Source organism: Muscardinus avellanarius, assembly GCF_963383645.1.
Source record: "Muscardinus avellanarius genome assembly, chromosome: X".
In the NCBI taxonomy this organism is placed as follows: domain Eukaryota; kingdom Metazoa; phylum Chordata; class Mammalia; order Rodentia; family Gliridae; genus Muscardinus; species Muscardinus avellanarius.
In genome coordinates, this window is record NC_137792.1 from 42,682,985 (window position 1) to 42,703,868 (window position 20,884).

The window sequence follows — 20,884 nt, forward strand, 5'->3', positions numbered from 1 at the left end:
TGTTTGCAGTAGCACAATTCACAATAACCAAATTAGTGAGTTAATCAAGGTGTCAAAAGATGGATACAAACTATATGGTATATACACACAATGGATTTTTGTTCAGCCATAAAGAAGGACAAAATTATGCCATAAAATGGATGAAACTAAAGAATACTGTGCTGAGATCAGGCCATCTCAAAAAGTCAAGGGTCATGTGTTTTCTCTCATATGTGTAATCTGGAGAGAAAATCATAAACAAAAGGAACTTTAGATAAATGAGTAGAGAGATCAGTAGAACAGTGGAAAGAGATTGGAGAAGAGAGATAGGGAGGTTTGATGAAGAAAAAGTAAAAAGAAGCTTGATGAAGAGAATAGTTAAACTATTGTTATGTTTATATATGAAGATATCACTACAAAACTTACTAACATGTACAAGGGAGGAGTAGGGTGTGATGTGGAGGAAAACACGCCAAATGCTGTGTGCATGTATATTTGTATCACTTTGAACCTCACTATGATGTATAATTACAATGCATTAACAGAAGTGTATAAAAAAGAAAGTATCACTAATAGACTAGATCACATGGAAAAGATAGTCTCAGGTATAGAACACAATGTATTTGAGGTGGAACACTCAGTCAAGAATAAATCAAAGACAATAAAAGAAACCACAATCATAATACTCAAAATATTTTGGAAAAAGATAGTCCAGGCAAATGAAGACCAAAAGCAAGCAGAAGTATATCCAACGTATTTAAGCCAAAATTTTTCAGAAGAGACAAAGAGGGTCAGCTTTTACCATTCAAAGGAATAATCCAACAAGAAGATAAAGCAATGGTAAACATTTATACTCCAAACCTAGGTGCAATCACTTATATAAAACAAATAATACTTGATATTAGGTTTCAGATAGATGTCAATACAATAACAGTGGGAGACTCAGTAGATCTCTCAAGTTATTAGACTAAATATCTGTAAAAGTTCTTCAGACCTAAATAATATTATAAATCAAATTAACCTAATAGACATTTAAAGAATATCTTCCCTACCAACAGCTGAATTCACATTCTTCTCAGCTGCTCACAGAACTGTCTCCAAAGTAGACCATATTATATACCACAAAGCAAATATTAATAAATTAAAAATATATTCATATAGTTACATGAATCTTTTCAGATCATAATGGACTAAAGTGAGAAATGAACAGCATGAAGAATAAGATGAATTATACAAATACATGGAGCATGAAAAATATACTTTTTAATGAGGACTGGATCATAGAAGAAATAAAGGGAGATGTTTGCAAATTTCTAGAATGAAATGAAAATAGAGATACAATTTACCAAAATCTCAAGCACACTCTAAAGGTGGTTTTAAGAGGGAAATTTATAGCATTGAATGCTCACATCAAGGGAAAGAAAGATTCCAAATAAAGATAGAATGGCAATAATTAAGAATACAAAAAATAATAAATGCTGGCAATGTTTTAGGAAAAAAGGTATGCTTATACACTATTTTTGGGATTGTACACCAGAACAACCACTATGGAGATCGTTATAAAATTTGCTCAAAAGACTAGGATAGCTGGGCGTGGTGGCGCATGCTTGTAATCCCCGTGCTTGGGAGGCGGAGACAGGAGGATCGTGCAGGTTCGAAGCCAGCCGTGCTGGCTTAAGAGATCCTATTTCCAAATAAAAATATAAAAAATAGGTCTGAGAGTGTAGCCTGGAGGTAGAAGGGCTTCCAGGAACCCCAGTACCACAAAAAAGACTAGGATATACGATTTCTCATTATCTTTTCAAAATAAAGTCCTAATATTATAGTGATACATGCATACCCATATTTATAGCAATGCAATTCACTATAGACAAATTATGGAATAAACCTAGGTCTCCTTGAACAGATAAATGGAGAAAGGAAATGTATATACAGAGAATGGAGTTTTACTCAGTCATAAAGAAGACAAAAATTATGAATTTTCAGGAAAATGGATGGAACTAGAGAATAATATGCTGAGTGAGATTAGCCAGTATCAGAAAGTCAAAGGTCATATGTTTTCTCTCATATGTGGAGGCTAGAGAGAAAATAGGAAAGAATGGGAATTCCATGAAAATAAGGAATGAGACCAGCAGAATAATGGAAAGGGATCAGAGAAAGGAGGAGGGGAAAAGAAAAAGGAGGCTTGAAGAAGCAAACGGAAAAAAGAATATTATGTCCATATATGAAGGTATCATTAGAAACCTTACTAGCTTGTATGAGAAGAGAGCAGGGGGTAGAAGAATGGGGTTAGAAGAGAACCATAGTAAGAGATATTGTGTGTACATATGAATTTATCATATGTAGAATCTAGAGAGAGAATAGAAACTGAAAGGGATTTCAGGTAAATGAGGACACCAGTAGAATAGTGAAAGGGGATTGAAGGAGAGAGGTTTGAGGGAAATAATAAGATATCACTACTAATCTTACTAACATGTACTGGGAGGGGATGTGGAAGGAAACATACCATGTGCTATGTGCATCTATATTTGTATCATTTTGAACCTCACTATGATGTATAATTACAATGCATTAACAGAAGTGTATAAAAAATAAAGTATCACTAATAGACTAGATCACATGGAAAAGATAGTCTCAGGTATAGAACACAATGTATTTGAGGTGGAACACTCAGTCAAGAATAAATCAAAGACAATAAAAGAAACCACAATCATAATACTCAAAATATTTTGGAAAAAGATAGTCCAGGCAAATGAAGACCAAAAGCAAGCAGAAGTATATCCAACGTATTTAAGCCAAAATTTTTCAGAAGAGACAAAGAGGGTCAGCTTTTACCATTCAAAGGAATAATCCAACAAGAAGATAAAGCAATGGTAAACATTTATACTCCAAACCTAGGTGCAATCACTTATATAAAACAAATAATACTTGATATTAGGTTTCAGATAGATGTCAATACAATAACAGTGGGAGACTCAGTAGATCTCTCAAGTTATTAGACTAAATATCTGTAAAAGTTCTTCAGACCTAAATAATATTATAAATCAAATTAACCTAATAGACATTTAAAGAATATCTTCCCTACCAACAGCTGAATTCACATTCTTCTCAGCTGCTCACAGAACTGTCTCCAAAGTAGACCATATTATATACCACAAAGCAAATATTAATAAATTAAAAATATATTCATATAGTTACATGAATCTTTTCAGATCATAATGGACTAAAGTGAGAAATGAACAGCATGAAGAATAAGATGAATTATACAAATACATGGAGCATGAAAAATATACTTTTTAATGAGGACTGGATCATAGAAGAAATAAAGGGAGACATTTGCAAATTTCTAGAATGAAATGAAAATAGAGATACAATTTACCAAAATCTCAAGCACACTCTAAAGGTGGTTTTAAGAGGGAAATTTATAGCATTGAATGCTCACATCAAGGGAAAGAAAGATTCCAAATAAAGATAGAATGGCAATAATTAAGAATACAAAAAATAATAAATGCTGGCAATGTTTTAGGAAAAAAGGTATGCTTATACACTATTTTTGGGATTGTACACCAGAACAACCACTATGGAGATCGTTATAAAATTTGCTCAAAAGACTAGGATAGCTGGGCGTGGTGGCGCACGCTTGTAATCCCCGTGCTTGGGAGGCGGAGACAGGAGGATCGTGCAGGTTCGAAGCCAGCCGTGCTGGCTTAAGAGATCCTATTTCCAAATAAAAATATAAAAAATAGGTCTGAGAGTGTAGCCTGGAGGTAGAAGGGCTTCCAGGAACCCCAGTACCACAAAAAAAGACTAGGATATACGATTTCTCATTATCTTTTCAAAATAAAGTCCTAATATTATAGTGATACATGCATACCCATATTTATAGCAATGCAATTCACTATAGACAAATTATGGAATAAACCTAGGTCTCCTTGAACAGATAAATGGAGAAAGGAAATGTATATACAGAGAATGGAGTTTTACTCAGTCATAAAGAAGACAAAAATTATGAATTTTCAGGAAAATGGATGGAACTAGAGAATAATATGCTGAGTGAGATTAGCCAGTATCAGAAAGTCAAAGGTCATATGTTTTCTCTCATATGTGGAGGCTAGAGAGAAAATAGGAAAGAATGGGAATTCCATGAAAATAAGGAATGAGACCAGCAGAATAATGGAAAGGGATCAGAGAAAGGAGGAGGGGAAAAGAAAAAGGAGGCTTGAAGAAGCAAACGGAAAAAAGAATATTATGTCCATATATGAAGGTATCATTAGAAACCTTACTAGCTTGTATGAGAAGAGAGCAGGGGGTAGAAGAATGGGGTTAGAAGAGAACCATAGTAAGAGATATTGTGTGTACATATGAATTTATCATATGTAGAATCTAGAGAGAGAATAGAAAATGAAAGGGATTTCAGGTAAATGAGGACACCAGTAGAATAGTGAAAGGGGATTGAAGGAGAGAGGTTTGAGGGAAATAATAAGATATCACTACTAATCTTACTAACATGTACTGGGAGGGGATGTGGAAGGAAACATACCATGTGCTATGTGCATCTATATTTGTATCATTTTGAACCTCACTATGATGTATAATTACAATACACCAATAGAAGTATATTTTTAAAAGAAAAAATGAATCCCATTATGATAAATAATCATATTACACTGATAAAATTCTTTAAAAATTGAAGTCTTGAGTCATAACAGCATCTCTCTTATTTTTAAATTTGAACAGGTTATTTTTTTTTTTGAGGTACTGAAGACTGAACCCATGGCCATTAGCTACACTTTTAGCACTATTTTGTTTTTTTTTTTTTAAACATGGCCTCACTAAGTTCCTAAGAACCTCGCTAAGTTGCTGAGACTGGCCCTGAACCTGTGATCCCTTTGTTTCTGAGCAGGTTCTTGAATACTGAATAATTTTTGCAAGCGGTCTTAAAAAATCAGAAAAAATACAAAGGATTGATAAAACCAAAAGTTGATATTTGAAAAAGGTAAACTTAAGTTTGATAAAGTCTTAGCTAACCTAACCAAGAATGAGAGAGAGAGAGAGAGAGAGAGAGAGAGAGAGAGAGAGAGAGACTCAAATGAATAAATTAAGAGATATCACCTCAGACAGGATGGATATCTATAAGATCACTAAGAACTATTTGGAAAGTTATATTCCAATAAATTTTAAAATTAGAAGTAATCAAATACCTAGACAGATATAACCTACCTAAATTTAACAAGTGGATACAAGTGGATATAGAAAATGTAAATAAACCAATTACAAATAAGGTGATTAAAGCAATAATAAAAAAGCCTTCCAACAAGCCTAGGGATCACAGTAAGTGTTTTGTGCATATATGTTTGTATCGCTTTCACTAAGCACAGTCTGAATGTATACCATTTTCAGTATGATCCACATAAAAATAAAAAGGAATAAAAGAAAACTCATTTTGATATATAATTACAATGTACTATTAAAAGTTTAATAAAATTGTTTTTATAAGCCCAGAACCTGATGGATTCCCAGCTGAATTATATAGAACGGTAAAAAGGAACAAATCCTAGTTCTCCTCAAATTATTTCACTAAATAGAAAGAGATGGGATACTTGCAAACTTATTCTGTGAAGCCAGAATCACCTTGATACCCAAACTGAATAAAGACACTTCAACGAAGGAAAATTACAGACCCATATCCTTAAAGAACATAGATGCAAACATTGTGTGTGTGTGTGTGTGTGTGTGTGTGTGTGTGTGTGTGTGTATGCGCGTGTGATATTGGAGATTGTACCCAGAGGCAATCCACCTCTGAGCTACACTCACAACTATATTTTATTTTGAAACTGGGTCTCACTAGGTTGCAGAGGGCCTCACAAAGTTGCTGGCGGTGAACCTGTGATCCTCCTGTCTCAGCCTCCCAAGTACTGGGTTTATGAGGGTGTGCCACCATGCCTGGCTGATTCAAAGATGCTTAATAAAATCTTTTTAGCCAGGATTGGTGGCAAACACCAGTAATTTGGGAGGCTGAGACAGGAGGATCGTGGTTTGTGGGCAGCCTCAGCTATTTAGTGAGGCCCTTTGTAAATCTGTGAGACCCTATTTCAAAATAAAGAATAAAACATGGCTGAGGGTTTAGCTCAGAGGTAGAATGCACTGGGTTCCATTCCCAGTACCGTAAAAAAAATCTTTTCAGTACACATTGAAAATCACATCAGGAAGATTGTGCATCATGACCAAGCTGGCTTCATTCCAGGGATGCAAGATTCAATCAACATAAGAAAATCAAGAAATGTAATTCATTACATAAATAGAACCAGGGACAAAAATAATAGGATCATACAATAGATGCAGAAAAAAATCATTTGGAAAAACCTAACACCCATTCATGTTTAAAACACTGAATAAATTAGAGATAGAAGTAACTTGCCTCAACATCTTAAAGGCGATATACAACAAGTTGAAGGCTAACATCATATTGAACGCTGAAAAAAAACTGAAGGAATTTTCTCTAAAATCAGAAACAAGATAAAGATGCTCACTATCACCACTCTTATTCAATATAGTACTTGAAATTTTACCTATAGCGCTTAAGTAAGAGAAGGAATTTGGGATACAAATAGGGAATAAAGAAGTAGAAATATTTCTTTGCAGATACATGATCCTATAACTAGAAGACCCCCAAACTCAACCCAAAGACTTCTAGAGCTAATAAATTCAGCAAAGTAGCCAGACACAAAATCAGCTTGAAAATATTAGTATCTTCTCTGTTCATCAATAACAAACCCACTGAAAGAAAAGTCTGGATAATAATTCCATTCACAATAGCCTCAAAAATATAGCTGGGTATGGTGGCGCATGCTTGTAATCCCAGCATTTGGGAGGCTGAGACTGGAGGATTTTGATTCGCAGACAGCCTCAGTTACTTAGTGAGGCCCTGTCTCAAAATAAAGAATAAAAAATAGGGCAGGGGGTGTAGATTGGAGGTCGAATGCCACTGAGTTCCATCTCCCAAACCCGCAAAAAAAAAAAAAATAGGAATAAATCTAACCAAAGAGGCAAAAGATCTCTTCAATAAAAAATATAGAACACTGAAGAAAATTTGAAGACTTTAAAAGATGTATACCTACGTATACATATATATATCCATGTTCTTGAATAGGTATACAAATATTATTAAAGTGGCCATACTAAAGCTGGGTGTGGTGATGCACTCTTGCAATCCCCGTACTTGGGAGGCTGAGATAGGAAGATTGAAAGTTTGAGGCCAGTTTCAACAATCTAGTGAGACCTTATTTTAAAATAAAATAAAATAAAAGTAGGGGTGTAGCTTAGAGATAGACTGCCTCTGGTTTCAAACCCCAGCACACACACACACACACACACACACACACACACACACACACGCGCGCGCGATACCTGATTTCAAATTATACTACAAAGTTATAGTAACAAACACATGGTATTGGCATCAACACAGACTCATAGACCAAAAGAATAGAAGATGCAGAGACAAATCTACACACATACAGACAACTGATTTTTTACAAAAGTCTCAAAAATATACTGGAGGAAAGATAGCCAATAGTGTTGGGGAAAGTGAATATCAATATTAGAAGAATGAAATTAGATCTCTATCTTCCACATAAAAGATCCCACACAAAAAAGCCAACTCAAAATGGATCAAAACCTAATTTGTGATTACTGGAAGAAAACATAGGATCAATTGTCTAATACATAGGTACAAGCAGAGACTTCTTTAACAAGGCTAAGGAAATAAAGCAGAGAATCAATAAACGGGATGGCTTCAATTTTAAAAGCCTTTCCACCACAAAGGAAACAAGATTATGAAGAGAGAGGCTATAGACTGGGAGAAAATCTTTCCCAGCTACTCCTCTAATAGAGGACGACTATCTAGAATATATAAAAACTAAAAAAACATAAAAAATAACCCAATAAAAATGTATTCGTGTTTATAGCAACACAACTCACAGTACCAAATCATGGAATTATCCTAGATGTTCATCAGAGATAAATGGATTGCAAAATTATGAGCTATACACAATGGAATTATACTCAGCCATAAATAAGAACAAAATTATGTCATTTACAGGGAAATGGATGGACCTGGAGAACATGATGTTAAGTGAGATTAACCAGTCAAAAAAAAGTAAAGGAGCAGATGTTTTCTCTCATGTGGAAGCTAAGACATAATCAAAATATAAGACAGACTTCAGATAAAGGAGGAGAAACCCCAGTGGAGTGATAGAGTCTAGAGGGGTGTGGCACTGAGAAGGTGGGAGAAGGATAATTAATAAGAGAAACACTGCCACTGAAGTTAAGTACATATTTGAAACGATTAATGCCAACCTCAATATTATGTGTAGGGAAGGGAAGAAACTGGGGAGGGAGCCGGGGAGCTCAACAAGTGCTGTGTGTATTTATGCCCCCACCACTATGAACTGCATAATGATGTGAGATTACAAAGCACCAATAAAAGTATTGAAAAGTAAAAGAGAAAATGTGAAATTGAACTGAATAGAAACTTCTTAAAAGAAGAGATACAAATGGCTAGCAAATACATAAAAAATGTTCATCATCATTAGAAATAGGGAAATGCGATTCAAATGTGTGTTGAGATTCGATCTAACTCCAGACAGAATGGTGATAAATAAGAATTCAAATATAATAAATACTGGTGAGGATGTGTGGAAAAGAACTCTAATACATTATTAATGGGAGTGTAAATTAGTACAGCCACTATGGAAATCAGTATAGTACTTCCTTAAAAGATGGGAATGGAACCCACTATATGACCCAGCTATACTACCGCTCAGTATCTTTTCAAAAGAATTAAAGTTAGAATACTATATGTTTTCTTTCATATGGGGAAGCTAGGAGGAAAATAGGAAAGAAAAGGGATCTTATGAAAATTAGGAGAGAGACCAGTAGTGCAGTGGATGGGGAAGGAGAAAAAAGGCTTAAGGAAAACAACCATCAAAATACTGATGTTCATACAAAAAGGGATCACTACCAATCTCACTATCATGTACAGGGAGGGAGGAAGGACGAGTGGCTGGGGTCAGAGGGAAACACACCAAGTAAAGTGTGCAGATCACTTTGAATATCAATACAATGTATACACTGTACCAATAACTTTTTTTGCAGTAATGGGAATGGAACCCAGGGGCATTCTACCTCCAGCTACAGCACCAGCCCAATTTGTTTTATTTTAAAATTTGAAACAGAGTCTCACTAAGCTGCAAAGGGCCTCACCAAGTAGCTGAGGCTGACCACTAACCACAACCCCCCTGCCTCAGCCTCCCAAATGCTGGGATTACAAGCATGTGTTACCACATCCAGATCCAAAAAAATTCTTAAAAATAAAGTTATCAGGACTTGGCAAAATTTTCATTGTAGGGAGTGATAGAAAGGAAGGAATGGAAGTTGGAAGTTGTAGTTAGGAGTACAGACGCATGAACTAGATTATGTATAATGGAATCTAAGATCCACGACTTATCAACTCTTCTGAGCCTCAGTGTTCTCCTCTGTTAAATGAAAATAATAGAAATCTTTATTTCTTAGGGTGATTATTGGTATTGCATGAAAAATTATGTATACATATAGATATATAAGAATGGAGCCTGGCAATATATACGTGGATGTTGTCATTATTAGTAATATTAGAATTTAAGGGATGACATTCTGACATTGAAAGATATAGACTGAAATCCAAGCTCTATTATTTACTATGTATTATGAGATTATTCACCTGGAATATGGAAAAAAATCTCCTTCCTATGAGCTTTTTACTCTTTTCTTTTTTAATTTTTTGAGAGTTTTATTCCCCCTGTACATGTTAGTGAGATTTTACATTTTCCCAATTGTTTATAACTGGCTTCTTTCTTATTCTCTTGGTTAACTATCTGGTCCTCTACTGTCTCTTCTAAAATGGCACTTCTATAAAGCTTCCCTTGAGTGGATGGAGTCAGGGGAAGCTTTTCAGAAGTGCCATTTCAGAGGAGATCTTAGGATTGATTATATGTATATATATATATATATATATATATATATATATATGTGTGTGTGTGTGTGTGTGTGTGTGTGTGTGTGTGTGTGTGTATGACATGTATTCCTCTACTACCATGCTTGGCTTCATACTTTATTAAAAGTGTTTTGAGTCATGTGTCATATGGTGCCCATCTGTAATCCCAGTACTTTGGAGCCTGAAACAGGATGATGTCAAGTTTGAGGCCAGCATCAGCAACTTAGAAAGACCCTGTTTCAAAATAAAAAGTCAAAACAGGGCTGAGGATATAGCTCAGTGGTAGAGCCCCCTGTGTTCAATACTTAGTACCATGATAAAGAAACATGATTTCTTTTTCTATCTCTCCAAGTAGATTCTGAGCTCCATGAGAATAGGTATTAGGTTATTTTTTCTTACCCACTAGTATGTAAGACCAGCTGTCCTGGAATAGTACATTGTGTGTGTGTGTGTGTGTGTGTGTGTGTGTGTGTGTGCGCGCGCGAACAGGTGCAAGCACACACGCACACATACACACGACAGAAGGACTGCAGGATTTAGGATATCCTCAGTAAATTAGTGAGGCTCTGTTTCAAAATAAAATAAAATAGGACTGGGGGTATCTCTTGGAGATGGAATGCCCCTGCATTAAAAACATTGGCTTGAATTACACTTGGACAGCCATTACCTCAAATCTTGGTATGTCCATTTCGACCTCTCCTTTCAGCAGTGAGGGTTGTCTGGGTATCTCCCGGATCATCACACTCCATCTGAAATGAAGTTCACAGACAAGTTGGAATATATGCTTTGCAGGTCCAAAAAGAGGTCAACATGTTTATGTGATGGAGGGGAGTGTTTTATAGGAGGGTCTTGTTCAATTACTGGCCACCTGATCTCAAAATGAACCACAACAGGGAATTCTGTTTCATGACTTCTCTAGGCTAACTTGAGGGAATAATTTTTCCCAAGGTTCTCATAGAGAAATACTTCTCAACCAGAGGTAACACCAAGATCACCCAAAGGTAACACCAAGATCACCTAAGAAGCTCCAGGGCCTTGCCCAAGACATACTGAATAAGAATGTTAGTGTAGCTGGCCATGGTAGCACACACCTGTAATCCCAATACTTGGGAGGTTTGGACAGGGGGATTGCAGGTTCTAGAATAGCCTCAGTAACTTATTGAGGCCCTTACAACTTAGCAAAACCCTGTTTCCAAAAATAAATAAATAAATAAATAAATAAATAAATAGGGCCGAGGGTGTAACTTGGAGTGGAATGCCCCTGGGTTTAATCCCCAGCATCACACACACACACACACACACACACACACCCCAAAACCAATTTCTGTGGTAGGGCCCACTTTGTTATCTTGAACCCCCTTACCCTTAAAAACCTTATGGGCAGCCATAGATCTAATACTCAAATATGCTCCAGTCTTTTCCCCCCTCAGAAATAGTATGGCAATACTCTTCTTTTTTAGTTCTCTAAAGAAGAGAAAATGTAAGCCAGTTGTTTCTGAAGTTCCTCTTTTTTTTTTAGTGGTGGTACTGGGGGTGGAACCCAGGGGCTTTCTACCTCCAGGCTATACGCCCAGACCTATTTTATATTTTTTTATTTGGAAACAGGGTTTCTCTAAGTTGCTGAGAACCTCACTAAGTAGCTGAGGCTGGCTTCGAACCTGTGCCATCCTCCTGTCTCAGCCTCCCAAGCGTGGGGATTACAAGCCTGCGCCATCACACCCGGCATGTTCCTCCTTTTAAAAAGTTTCTCTGAAAGCCGGGCATTGTGACGAATGCTTGTAATCCCCGTGCTTGGGAGGTGGAGACAGGAGGATCGCGCAGGTTCGAAGCCAGCTGTGCTGGCTTAAGAGACCCTGTTTCCAAATAAAAAGTATAAAAAATAGGTCTAGGAGTGTAGCCTGGAGGTAGAAGGGCTTCTAGGAACCCCAGTACCACCAAAAAATTTTTTTTAAATGTTTCTCTGAGAACCAGCTGCAACTACATACTTTGTCCTGACAAAAAATATGCGTATGTAAGTAACTCTCAAAGCAGTTTAAATGAGGCTCATAGAGTCCTTGAAATTTATCCATGGGCCTTCTGCTCTAGGATCTTTCCAGTTTAAAGAGGGTCTATAGTGATATTTGACGGTTGTCTAATAGACCCTTGGGTTCTCAAGAGCCAAGGTTCTCAGACTACCATGAACTGAATGCAGAAGGACCAAAAGGCCGTGTGAGAGAGTGGAGTGTTCCCAATTGAACTTGGGCCTAGAAGAGGCACAAGGATCTGGTCTTTCAGCCACTCACCTGTCTAGACTCCTCACGGTGGCCTGCTCTACTCTGTTGAGGATGTCCAGCAGTGACTTGTTCTTGTTCCAGAATGCACCCCAGCCAAGGACACGGGCCAGATCGTTGCCGGTTCCAAGGGGGATGACTGCCAGCTGACACTGCAAGAACAAAAGGTGGCATCCTTTTTAGACAGCACTCTACAAAGCTTTACCTATTCAAGAACCCAGAGGGTGCTTTTGGGTATAAGGGATTGAGCCCAGGGGCATTCTACCTCTAAACCCACCCATAGCTCTTTTTATTTTTATTGTCAAAAAGGATCTCGCTAAGTTGCTGAAGCTGGCCTCAAACTTGTGATCCTATCACAGCCTCCCAAGTACTGGAATTATAAGTGTGCACCATTACGCCCAGCTAGAATTATGATCTTAAAGCCAATGGTTTTTAAAGGGTTTTCTGATTTGAGGAAAGGTAATAGGAGGATGTTTGAAATTATCCCTAAAGAGTTGGGTCCCACTCTTAGCAATATAGAACCTAATCAGTAAAACAGAAAGTTGTTGGACTATGTCAAAACTCATAGCCATAGTAATAGAAGAGAAATACAGCCACCCATTTCTACATAGATTGGCCCCAGTAGGTGGTGTGCATCAGGAGACAAAGCCACCGGAGTCAGAAGTATGGGGAGCTGCCTAGAGATTGTGGAGAGGTGAAGGAATTTTCTGACACTCTTGAGACTCAGGCAAGAAAATCAGTAGCCTCAGAAGGGGGCAGAAAGGGGAGGAAATTGGAAACCAAATCCTATATATGTTTTTTTTTTTTTTTTTGCTAGCTTCTCTTCCCTTTCAACTTTTCACTTTGAATCCTGAGGACCCCTACACTCTCTAGCAATGGCTAAATAGAATCAGCCAGAGACTTACCCTTTCATTTAGTCCAAAGGCATCGATCAGAGATAAGACCCAGCTCACACTGCCGTCTCCACCGCACACCAGAATACGAAAGCGAGCAAAGTTCTTGAACATGCACAGCCTGAAAGTAAGAAGGGGAAATGGGGTCATTTCATGAACAGCTACAATTTATAATTCTTCTCTACAACATATCAAGCCCCAAGGACTGCTTCTAGGGCCCTGGTAACAGGTCTCCTGGCTTCTTTCCCTTAGTCGCTATCTCTGTGTGCATGCAAGACCACAGGCAATCCCAGAGATCAGGCCTTGTCTCAAATCATACTCTTCTGTGCTCAGCTCTGCTCTGGAAGCAATTAGTAGTAACCCAGTCGACCCGCTTGCTGAGGCCCAGGAAAAATACTGTGCACAGTGCCTAGTGGGCCCTCAGGAGCCAGGAATGAGCAGCCATACAGTCCCCAAGTCAAACAGGTCTGTAGTAGTGATCTATTTATTTGGCCCAGAAAAAAAGAAAGAGCAAGGAGCAAAAAAGGTGAGTAAAATATCCATTTGCACCTTTCTCTGAGGTCAGGGGGGGCATAGTTTTAATGGCTTCCAATCAGCAAAGGTGAAGCAAAGTTGAGCGCAAAACATGGATTTATGAGAGAGCTAAAAGTCCCCCAAACAGCTAACCCAAAATGCTCTGGGGTTACATGTTTGTGTCCTGAGTTGAGAAAAGAATAGCTCTTTCATACCCAGGCACAAGGTTTCTAGTCCAGGAACCTATCCTATTCTTATGTTTAGAGGGAGCAGTCCCTTCTACATACCCAACTCTATCCCTTACCCCATGCTTACCCGGCTTCAGGTCCACCCTTCGATAGGTCAAAGACTTGAGACGGATTAAGGTACTGCTTGAATTTCCGAAGAAATACAATCCCTTGATGATCACCACTTTTGGAGTTGATGAAGATCAGTAAGGGAGATGAGCAGTAAGATGACCAGTCAAGATTCCAGAAGTCTGGAGATACAACTAATTGTCCTGATGAGCGCACACACAACAAAAAGAGAAAGAAAGAAAAAAAGAAGAGGGCCGTTGAGTTTGGAGGCAAGATATAACTTAGCATCACATTTTTGCAATGACTTTGAATACTCGTACCCAAAAAGGCTTAAAAATCTTTGTCATGCTATTACTAGGCAAATTACATTGGTTGAGCAACTATTATATACCAAGCATGCTAGATATCTCTAGGGCTATCATACCTATCATCAAGCAGGGGACACAGACTCATACATGAATGAATGTGTTGGAACACAAGAAATAAAGGTATTGGTGCCTCAACAAAGGATTAGTAAAACTCTGTGAGGAAACTAAGGAGGAACTGGAAGGAGGATCAGCAACCCAATTGTCCTCTGTCTGGGCTAGCTCAGTTCTTAGAGTGAGAAGATACCAGGTCAGGAGAGAGGGGAATGAAAAATGGTCATTTAGCCAGGAGGTAAAGACAGAGATCATTATTATTATTATTTTCTGTAGTACTGGGGATGGAACCCAGGGGCATTCTACCTCACTAAGAGGACCTCACTAGGTAACTGAGGCTGTTTGTGAGCCTCAATCCTCCTGTCTCAGCCTCCCAAATGCTGGGATTACAAGCGTGCACCACCATGCCCAGCTAAGCCAGAATTTGTTAACGTGGAGTGAAGCCAAGAGCTTGAATCACTTCTGTAAGGCTCTGGCAAAGTGATCCATCTTGTCATACCACTTTCAGGGGGAAACAGTACTATAGGGAAACTGTCCAAACGAGAGAGAGAGAGGCTTTTAATAATCCCAACACTAAAATTACCCATGGAGAAGTTGAATTATAACCGTTTGAATAGCCAAAGCTTGCTGGCTCTTGCTGAGCCTTAAAGAACATCGACAGGGAGACAGGCAGTGAGTAATAGCCTCATAGGACAGGGATGCTAGAAAAAAGCAAGTTCCGAAACTTTTGAGCTTATGGCTCCAAGCATGCCCCTGTAAAAACAAGTGCACAAGACAAAAAGCATGTAGTTTGCTCCTGAGTGAGGCGGGCAGGTCCAGCTGTCCCATTTACTTTAACCAGAGTAGAAGGAAACCCTAAGGAAATCTGCTGGCACAGATTGTATGGCAGTTTTGCCTGGAAAAAATCTGAGGCAGTCTCTCTCTATGGACCAATTCCCATTCACTAGCCAGTAGAGCTTAAAGGCATCCTAAGGCAGCCATCTCTCAAGGCTTGCCAGTACAAACAACTATGGGGATGTCTGTTGTACCTCTGCAGTAGTGTAGCTGGGAAGTAATTACTGTCCCTGAACAAAAGTAGCATCCTCATCAGCATGTTTTTAACAAAAGGTAATAAGTTGATACCATGGCAGTTCCAACACATTCATTAATTCATTCATTCATTCAACAAATATATATTGAGGGCATTCTCTGTGCCTCTGTTCTCTGTGTCCTTAATTTATGTTCTGACAATACAGTGGTAGACAAAATAGAAATAGCCTCGGCTCTTGTAGAACTCATAATTTAATGATGAAAGATAGATCATACCAAATAAATATAAAAATAATTATGTTATGAACAAAAATAAGGTAACAGAGACGGTTGTTTTAGACAGGGTGGTCACAGATGCTTCTCTTGGGGAGGTGACTTTCCAGATGAGTATTTTTTTCTGGGTGCTGGTGATTGAACCCAGAGAAATTCTACCTCCAATCTATACTCCCCCCACCCTACCACCAGGGTTTTGCTGAGTTGCTGAGGCTGGCTTTAAACCTGTGGTCCTCCTGTCTCAGCCTCCACGTACCGGGATTACAGGCATGCACCCAGCTTCATGATGAGATCTGAATGAAGTGAAGGACTGATAAATGCAGATATCTGGGGGAATATATTTTTGGGGAAAACAGAAGTACTAGGTCCCTGAGAAAGAAGACAAGGGTTTCTGAAGATCAGTGAAGAGAGGTGACAGGATCCATATAAAATGACCTCAAGATATTAGAGGAAGCAGTGTAAAGGTAAGTGAGACTGTTAAAGGAAACATTAGAAATATTAGGGGTCAGGTCATGACTATATATATATATATATATATATATATATTTCTGGGTTCTCTCCCAACCATCAATGCAGACCTCTAACTCACTTGGAGGGGGGTCGTAGGAGATTAAGAACATCAGAGCAAAGATAGTAGCAAGATTTTTCTCTAAATAGTATGCGTGTATCTTTTAAAAAAAAACAAATTCAACCATGTGAATATATTAACTAGTCAAGAATTAAATTAAGAAATAAGAAATATAATTACATTAATGCAATCTGCAAGTTAAATAGCCATGAGGGTGTAACTGGAATAATTTTTAAGGTCTATTTGGCAGCTCGGAGCATGGGCTGCCTTCTGAAGCATCCTTCTACAAGAGGATGCAGCTGTGTGCTACAGCTGGTTGCCCTCCAGGTTTATTCACTAACCAAGAGCAAGCATCTTAGATTCTCTGGGGGTTCGTCTCTCCATATGTATAACAGGAGCATGTTGCCATGATTAATAGAATAATTTAGGGTGAGGATGGGAAGCTTCCAGATAAAGAGAAAATTTTGTAATTAAGGCAACTCAAATTTGAGTGCCGACCCTTATTTGGTCACAGATGCGAAGACACAGAGTGCAGTGCCAGCAGGAAGTTGGTCTCAGGATATTAGAAGGGCCACCCTATTGAGCTTTTCCCCTTGTTTGCAATAAATATTTGAGTTTGAGCATGACTGTTTTGTCAAGGGAATCTTGTGGACCATGTGGTAAAAATGGGTGCCAGCGTGGGCTGGAATGTGGTCCTGTTAGACAGATTCATAACCAGGGAATCAATCCTTCCCACAGAGTTGTTTTTGAGTAGGCTGGTGTGAACCAGCAGGGAGTGTCCTATGTTACTTCACAATATCAGTTGGCAATTTGAATAGAAACATAGAAGCCTGCCTTGTGAACTCTCAAGCACCCAAAGTTGGAGGAAGAACGAATAGATGTCAGAGTCAAGATTAAAAAATGACTGTGCCAGGCCTATGTGTCAAGGCCAACAGATGAAATATAAAGAGAATAAGTATGAAACTTGGCCTTTAGGTTCAAGGACTTAAATTTTACTAAAACAGGACAATAGGGTCTTGGTTTGGCAGCATCAAGTATGAAAAGAGCTTAGCGGATTTAGTTGACTTTAAGCTCCAGATGCATCAACAGCCTGAAAGAACCTTTCCATAAAGCTCATGGTTATTTGAGCTGCATTTATACAAGCACAGTGCCCTAAACCAAGGAACCAGTAGTGCACTCCAGGATCTCCAAGTGTCCCTACTAGTCCTTTGACACTTAACATATGCCACATTAAATTGTTAATTGTTGTATCATATTGAGATCCTAGATTCATAACAATTGCTTGCTCTGGCAATGCCTACTTCTAAGATCTCTCTGTAGCTTTCAAGCACCTTTTAAATAGAGCTCTCAATAAGTCACTCTTGTCCAGGAATTGATAGCACATCAATGAAGAGCATTGGGGCAATCACCATGTTAGTTTTAGACTTGGAAGCAACGTTGGCATTTGTTTCTATTTGAAAAGTAACATGAACTGGGCACAGTGGCACATGCCTGTAATTCCAGTGGTTGGGAGGCCAATCAGGAGGACTGCAGGTTCGAGACCAGCCTCAGCAACTTAGTGAGATCCTGTTTCAAAATTCAAAATTAAAAGGGCTAGGGATACAGCTCAGACATAAAATGTCCCTGGGTTCAATCCCCAGTACCACCCTTCCCCCCCCAAAAAAAAAAACAAAGGAAGAAAGAAACATAAACGAGTTCTTTTTGAGTACATGCACATATACAAACATATTTCGTGGGTTACCTAGTATTCAGAAATCATGAAAAGGCTGAAATCAATTTTGATATGTCAGAACCAATTGTGACAGAGGCAACAGAGAACATACCCTCATACATATACATCAGCAAGACCAACATTCGCCATAACAAACTTCTAATGGGAACTATGAAATGTCTATGCATATATACACAGTCCTACTTCCCCCAAATATTTGACTGCTTAAGAAGAATCATTGAATTCCCACCCTTCTTCCCAGCCTTTTCACCTCCCTCCCTCCCCCATAAGTTTTGAAAATTAAGATTTAGCAACTCACCATCGCTTTTGGGGTCCCGGAGAGCAATTGGTGGGACGATTAGGGAGCGATGGTTCCCCAGGAAACATTCCTTGGAAAACCGTCTCTGACAGTCAGTATGGATCTGAAACGATAAGAACACAAGAGAGAAAGGGAGGGAAGAGAGAGAGAGAGAAAAAGATGCCGTTGATCAGTTTCAAGTTCCAATGCCAAGAAATTCTTAATAATTAAATTTCCCTTCCTGAATTTTGGTCTCATCTAGATACCCGTTAACTAACCTAGCCAGTCCCATTCACCCTGGGTCCATGCTATCCCTGAGTATGCAGCACTCTGGTGCTTTTCAAAGGTGACTTTCAGAAGATACCCATCTATGGGCACTGAGAAGTCACCAATCTTAGGACACAATCTAAGTAGCTTCCAGAATAGGAAGCTTACTTGCAGCATATAAAATTCCCAATTTGAATGGAATGCTATTACACTTACAACAACTTAAAAGCTTACAACAACTTAAAAGCTTACAACAACTATGTGTGATAGGGAAGATATTATTTTAGGTGCATTTTGTGTTTTTTTTTGTTTTTTATTTTTAATTTTTTATTGATGCATTGTAGTGGTACATTTTGGAAATGAACATACCAAAGCTCACAAAGGTAAAAGGTTTTGTCAAAGACCAAATAGCTGGAAGTGTCAATGCTGACTTCCCTACAAGCCATTCTTCCCAGAGTTCTGACATCTTCAAACACCAGTTCTGGCACAATTGCACAGCTTCTAGGGAACATGAACCTGGCCTGGTTATTCCAAAGCAATTAAAAGAGAGCCAGAGGACAAACGGAGTCTCTGACGAGGAAGCTCAGGCTTCAGTTTTGTTTTGTCTTAGAAATTTCAGTTTAAGAGAAGCATAAAAATAGATAGAGGGTCTAGATCATGACCCTTCCACCTCAGCATTAGTGATATTTTGGGCCAGATAGTACTTTGTTATGGGATGCCATTTTTTGTGGTACTGGGAATGGAACCCAGGGGCTTTCTACCTCTGGGCTACACTCCCAGATCTATTTTATATTTTATTTGGAAACAGGGTCTCACTAAGTTGCTGAGAACCTCACTAAGTAGTTGAAGTTGGCTTTGAACCTGCGCGATGCTACTGTCTATGCCTCCCAAGTGCGGGGATTACAAGCGTGAGCCACCACGACCAGCTTGGGATTCTATTTTGTGCATTGTAGGGACTTAACAGAATTCCAGTCTTCCATCTACTAGATTCCAGTAACATCCAACCCTTCTGAGTTGTAAAACAAACAAAAATTTTCTCTAGACATTATCAAATATTCCCCCTAGCAGTGGGGTGTGTGAAAATTATCCTATTGAAAGACCATTGGTTTAGTTAGTGATATTATTAGAAACATGATCTTTACAGAATTACATATGAATCAAGATTCTTATTGCTGAGTTTCTTGAGTTTTCTGTATATTCTAGATATTAGTCCTGTATTGGAAGAATAGTAGGTGAAAATCTTCTCCCATTCGGTTGGCTCTCAGTTGAGGTTCTTCATAGTTTCCTTTGCTGTACAGAAGCTCTTGAGTTTAATGAAATCCCACGTACTGATTCACATTTTAGTTTCTTATGACTTTGGGGTTTTGTTGAGAAAGCTTTTACCTGTGTTTATGTGTTGCATGTGTTGCAGTGTTGGACCTATGCCTTCTTCAAGGAGCCTCAAAGTCTCTGGTCTAAGTACCAAGTCTTAGATTCATCTTAAATTGACTCTTGTGCAGGGTAAGAAAGTGGGATTTATTTCCATTTTCTGCATATGGTTAACCAGTTTTGCCAACACCATGTGTTGAACAGGCTTTTATTCCAGTGTATGTTTTTGGCCCCTTTTTAAAAAATTAATTGGCTATAAGTGTGCAGATTTGTTTCTGAGTCTTCTATTCTGTTCCATTGGCTTATGTGTGCCAGTACCATGCTGTTTTTATTACTATGGCTTTGTAGTGTAGTTTAAAATCAGTTATTTTGATTCCTCCTGCATGGTTTTTGTTGCTGAGAATTATTTTGGCTATTCTGGTGTTTTCATTGTTCCAAATGAATTTAAGGACTGATTTTGCTATGTCTGTGAGGAATGATCTTGATAATTTGGTGGGTATTGGGTAAGTCTGTAGATCACTTTTGAAAATATGGACATTTTGATGATACTTATTCTGTCAATACATGAACATAGAAGATCTTTCCATCTTTTAAGGTCTTCTTCAATTTCTTATTCAATGTTTTCTAATTTTCTTTGTAAAGGTCTTTTACTTCCTTGGTTAAGTTTATTCCTAAGTATTTTATTTCTTTTGTGGAATATCCTGGGTTGAGGTGTTTTCTGGATTTCTTTTTTGGAGGATTTATGGTTGGTGTACAGAAAAGCTTCGGATTTTTTTAAGATTGATTTTGTATCCAGACACATTGCTGAATTTGTTGTTCAGTTCTATAAGCCTTTTGGTTGAGTTTATTGGGTCTTCTAAGTATAGTATCATGTCATCTGCAAATAGTGAAAGTTTGAGTTCTTCTTTTCCTATTTGTACTCCTATGATTTCCATTTCTTGCCTTATTGCTCTGGCTAGAGTCTCTA

The 20,884-nt window shown here is 38.3% G+C and overlaps 1 protein-coding gene across 1 annotated transcript in view; it reads right to left on the bottom strand.

The window, feature by feature from the left end:
- Positions 1 to 20,884, bottom strand: part of DGKK (diacylglycerol kinase kappa) — a gene marked incomplete at both ends in the record, with an annotated part of 168,427 nt that overhangs the window by 38,577 nt on the left and 108,966 nt on the right. The window contains 5 exons of the mRNA XM_080718578.1: positions 10,680 to 10,761; positions 12,295 to 12,434; positions 13,188 to 13,296; positions 14,004 to 14,187; positions 18,304 to 18,406. Coding sequence (XP_080574704.1) covers positions 10,680 to 10,761; positions 12,295 to 12,434; positions 13,188 to 13,296; positions 14,004 to 14,187; positions 18,304 to 18,406 — 618 coding nt within the window. The remainder of the gene's footprint in view (positions 1 to 10,679; positions 10,762 to 12,294; positions 12,435 to 13,187; positions 13,297 to 14,003; positions 14,188 to 18,303; positions 18,407 to 20,884) is intronic.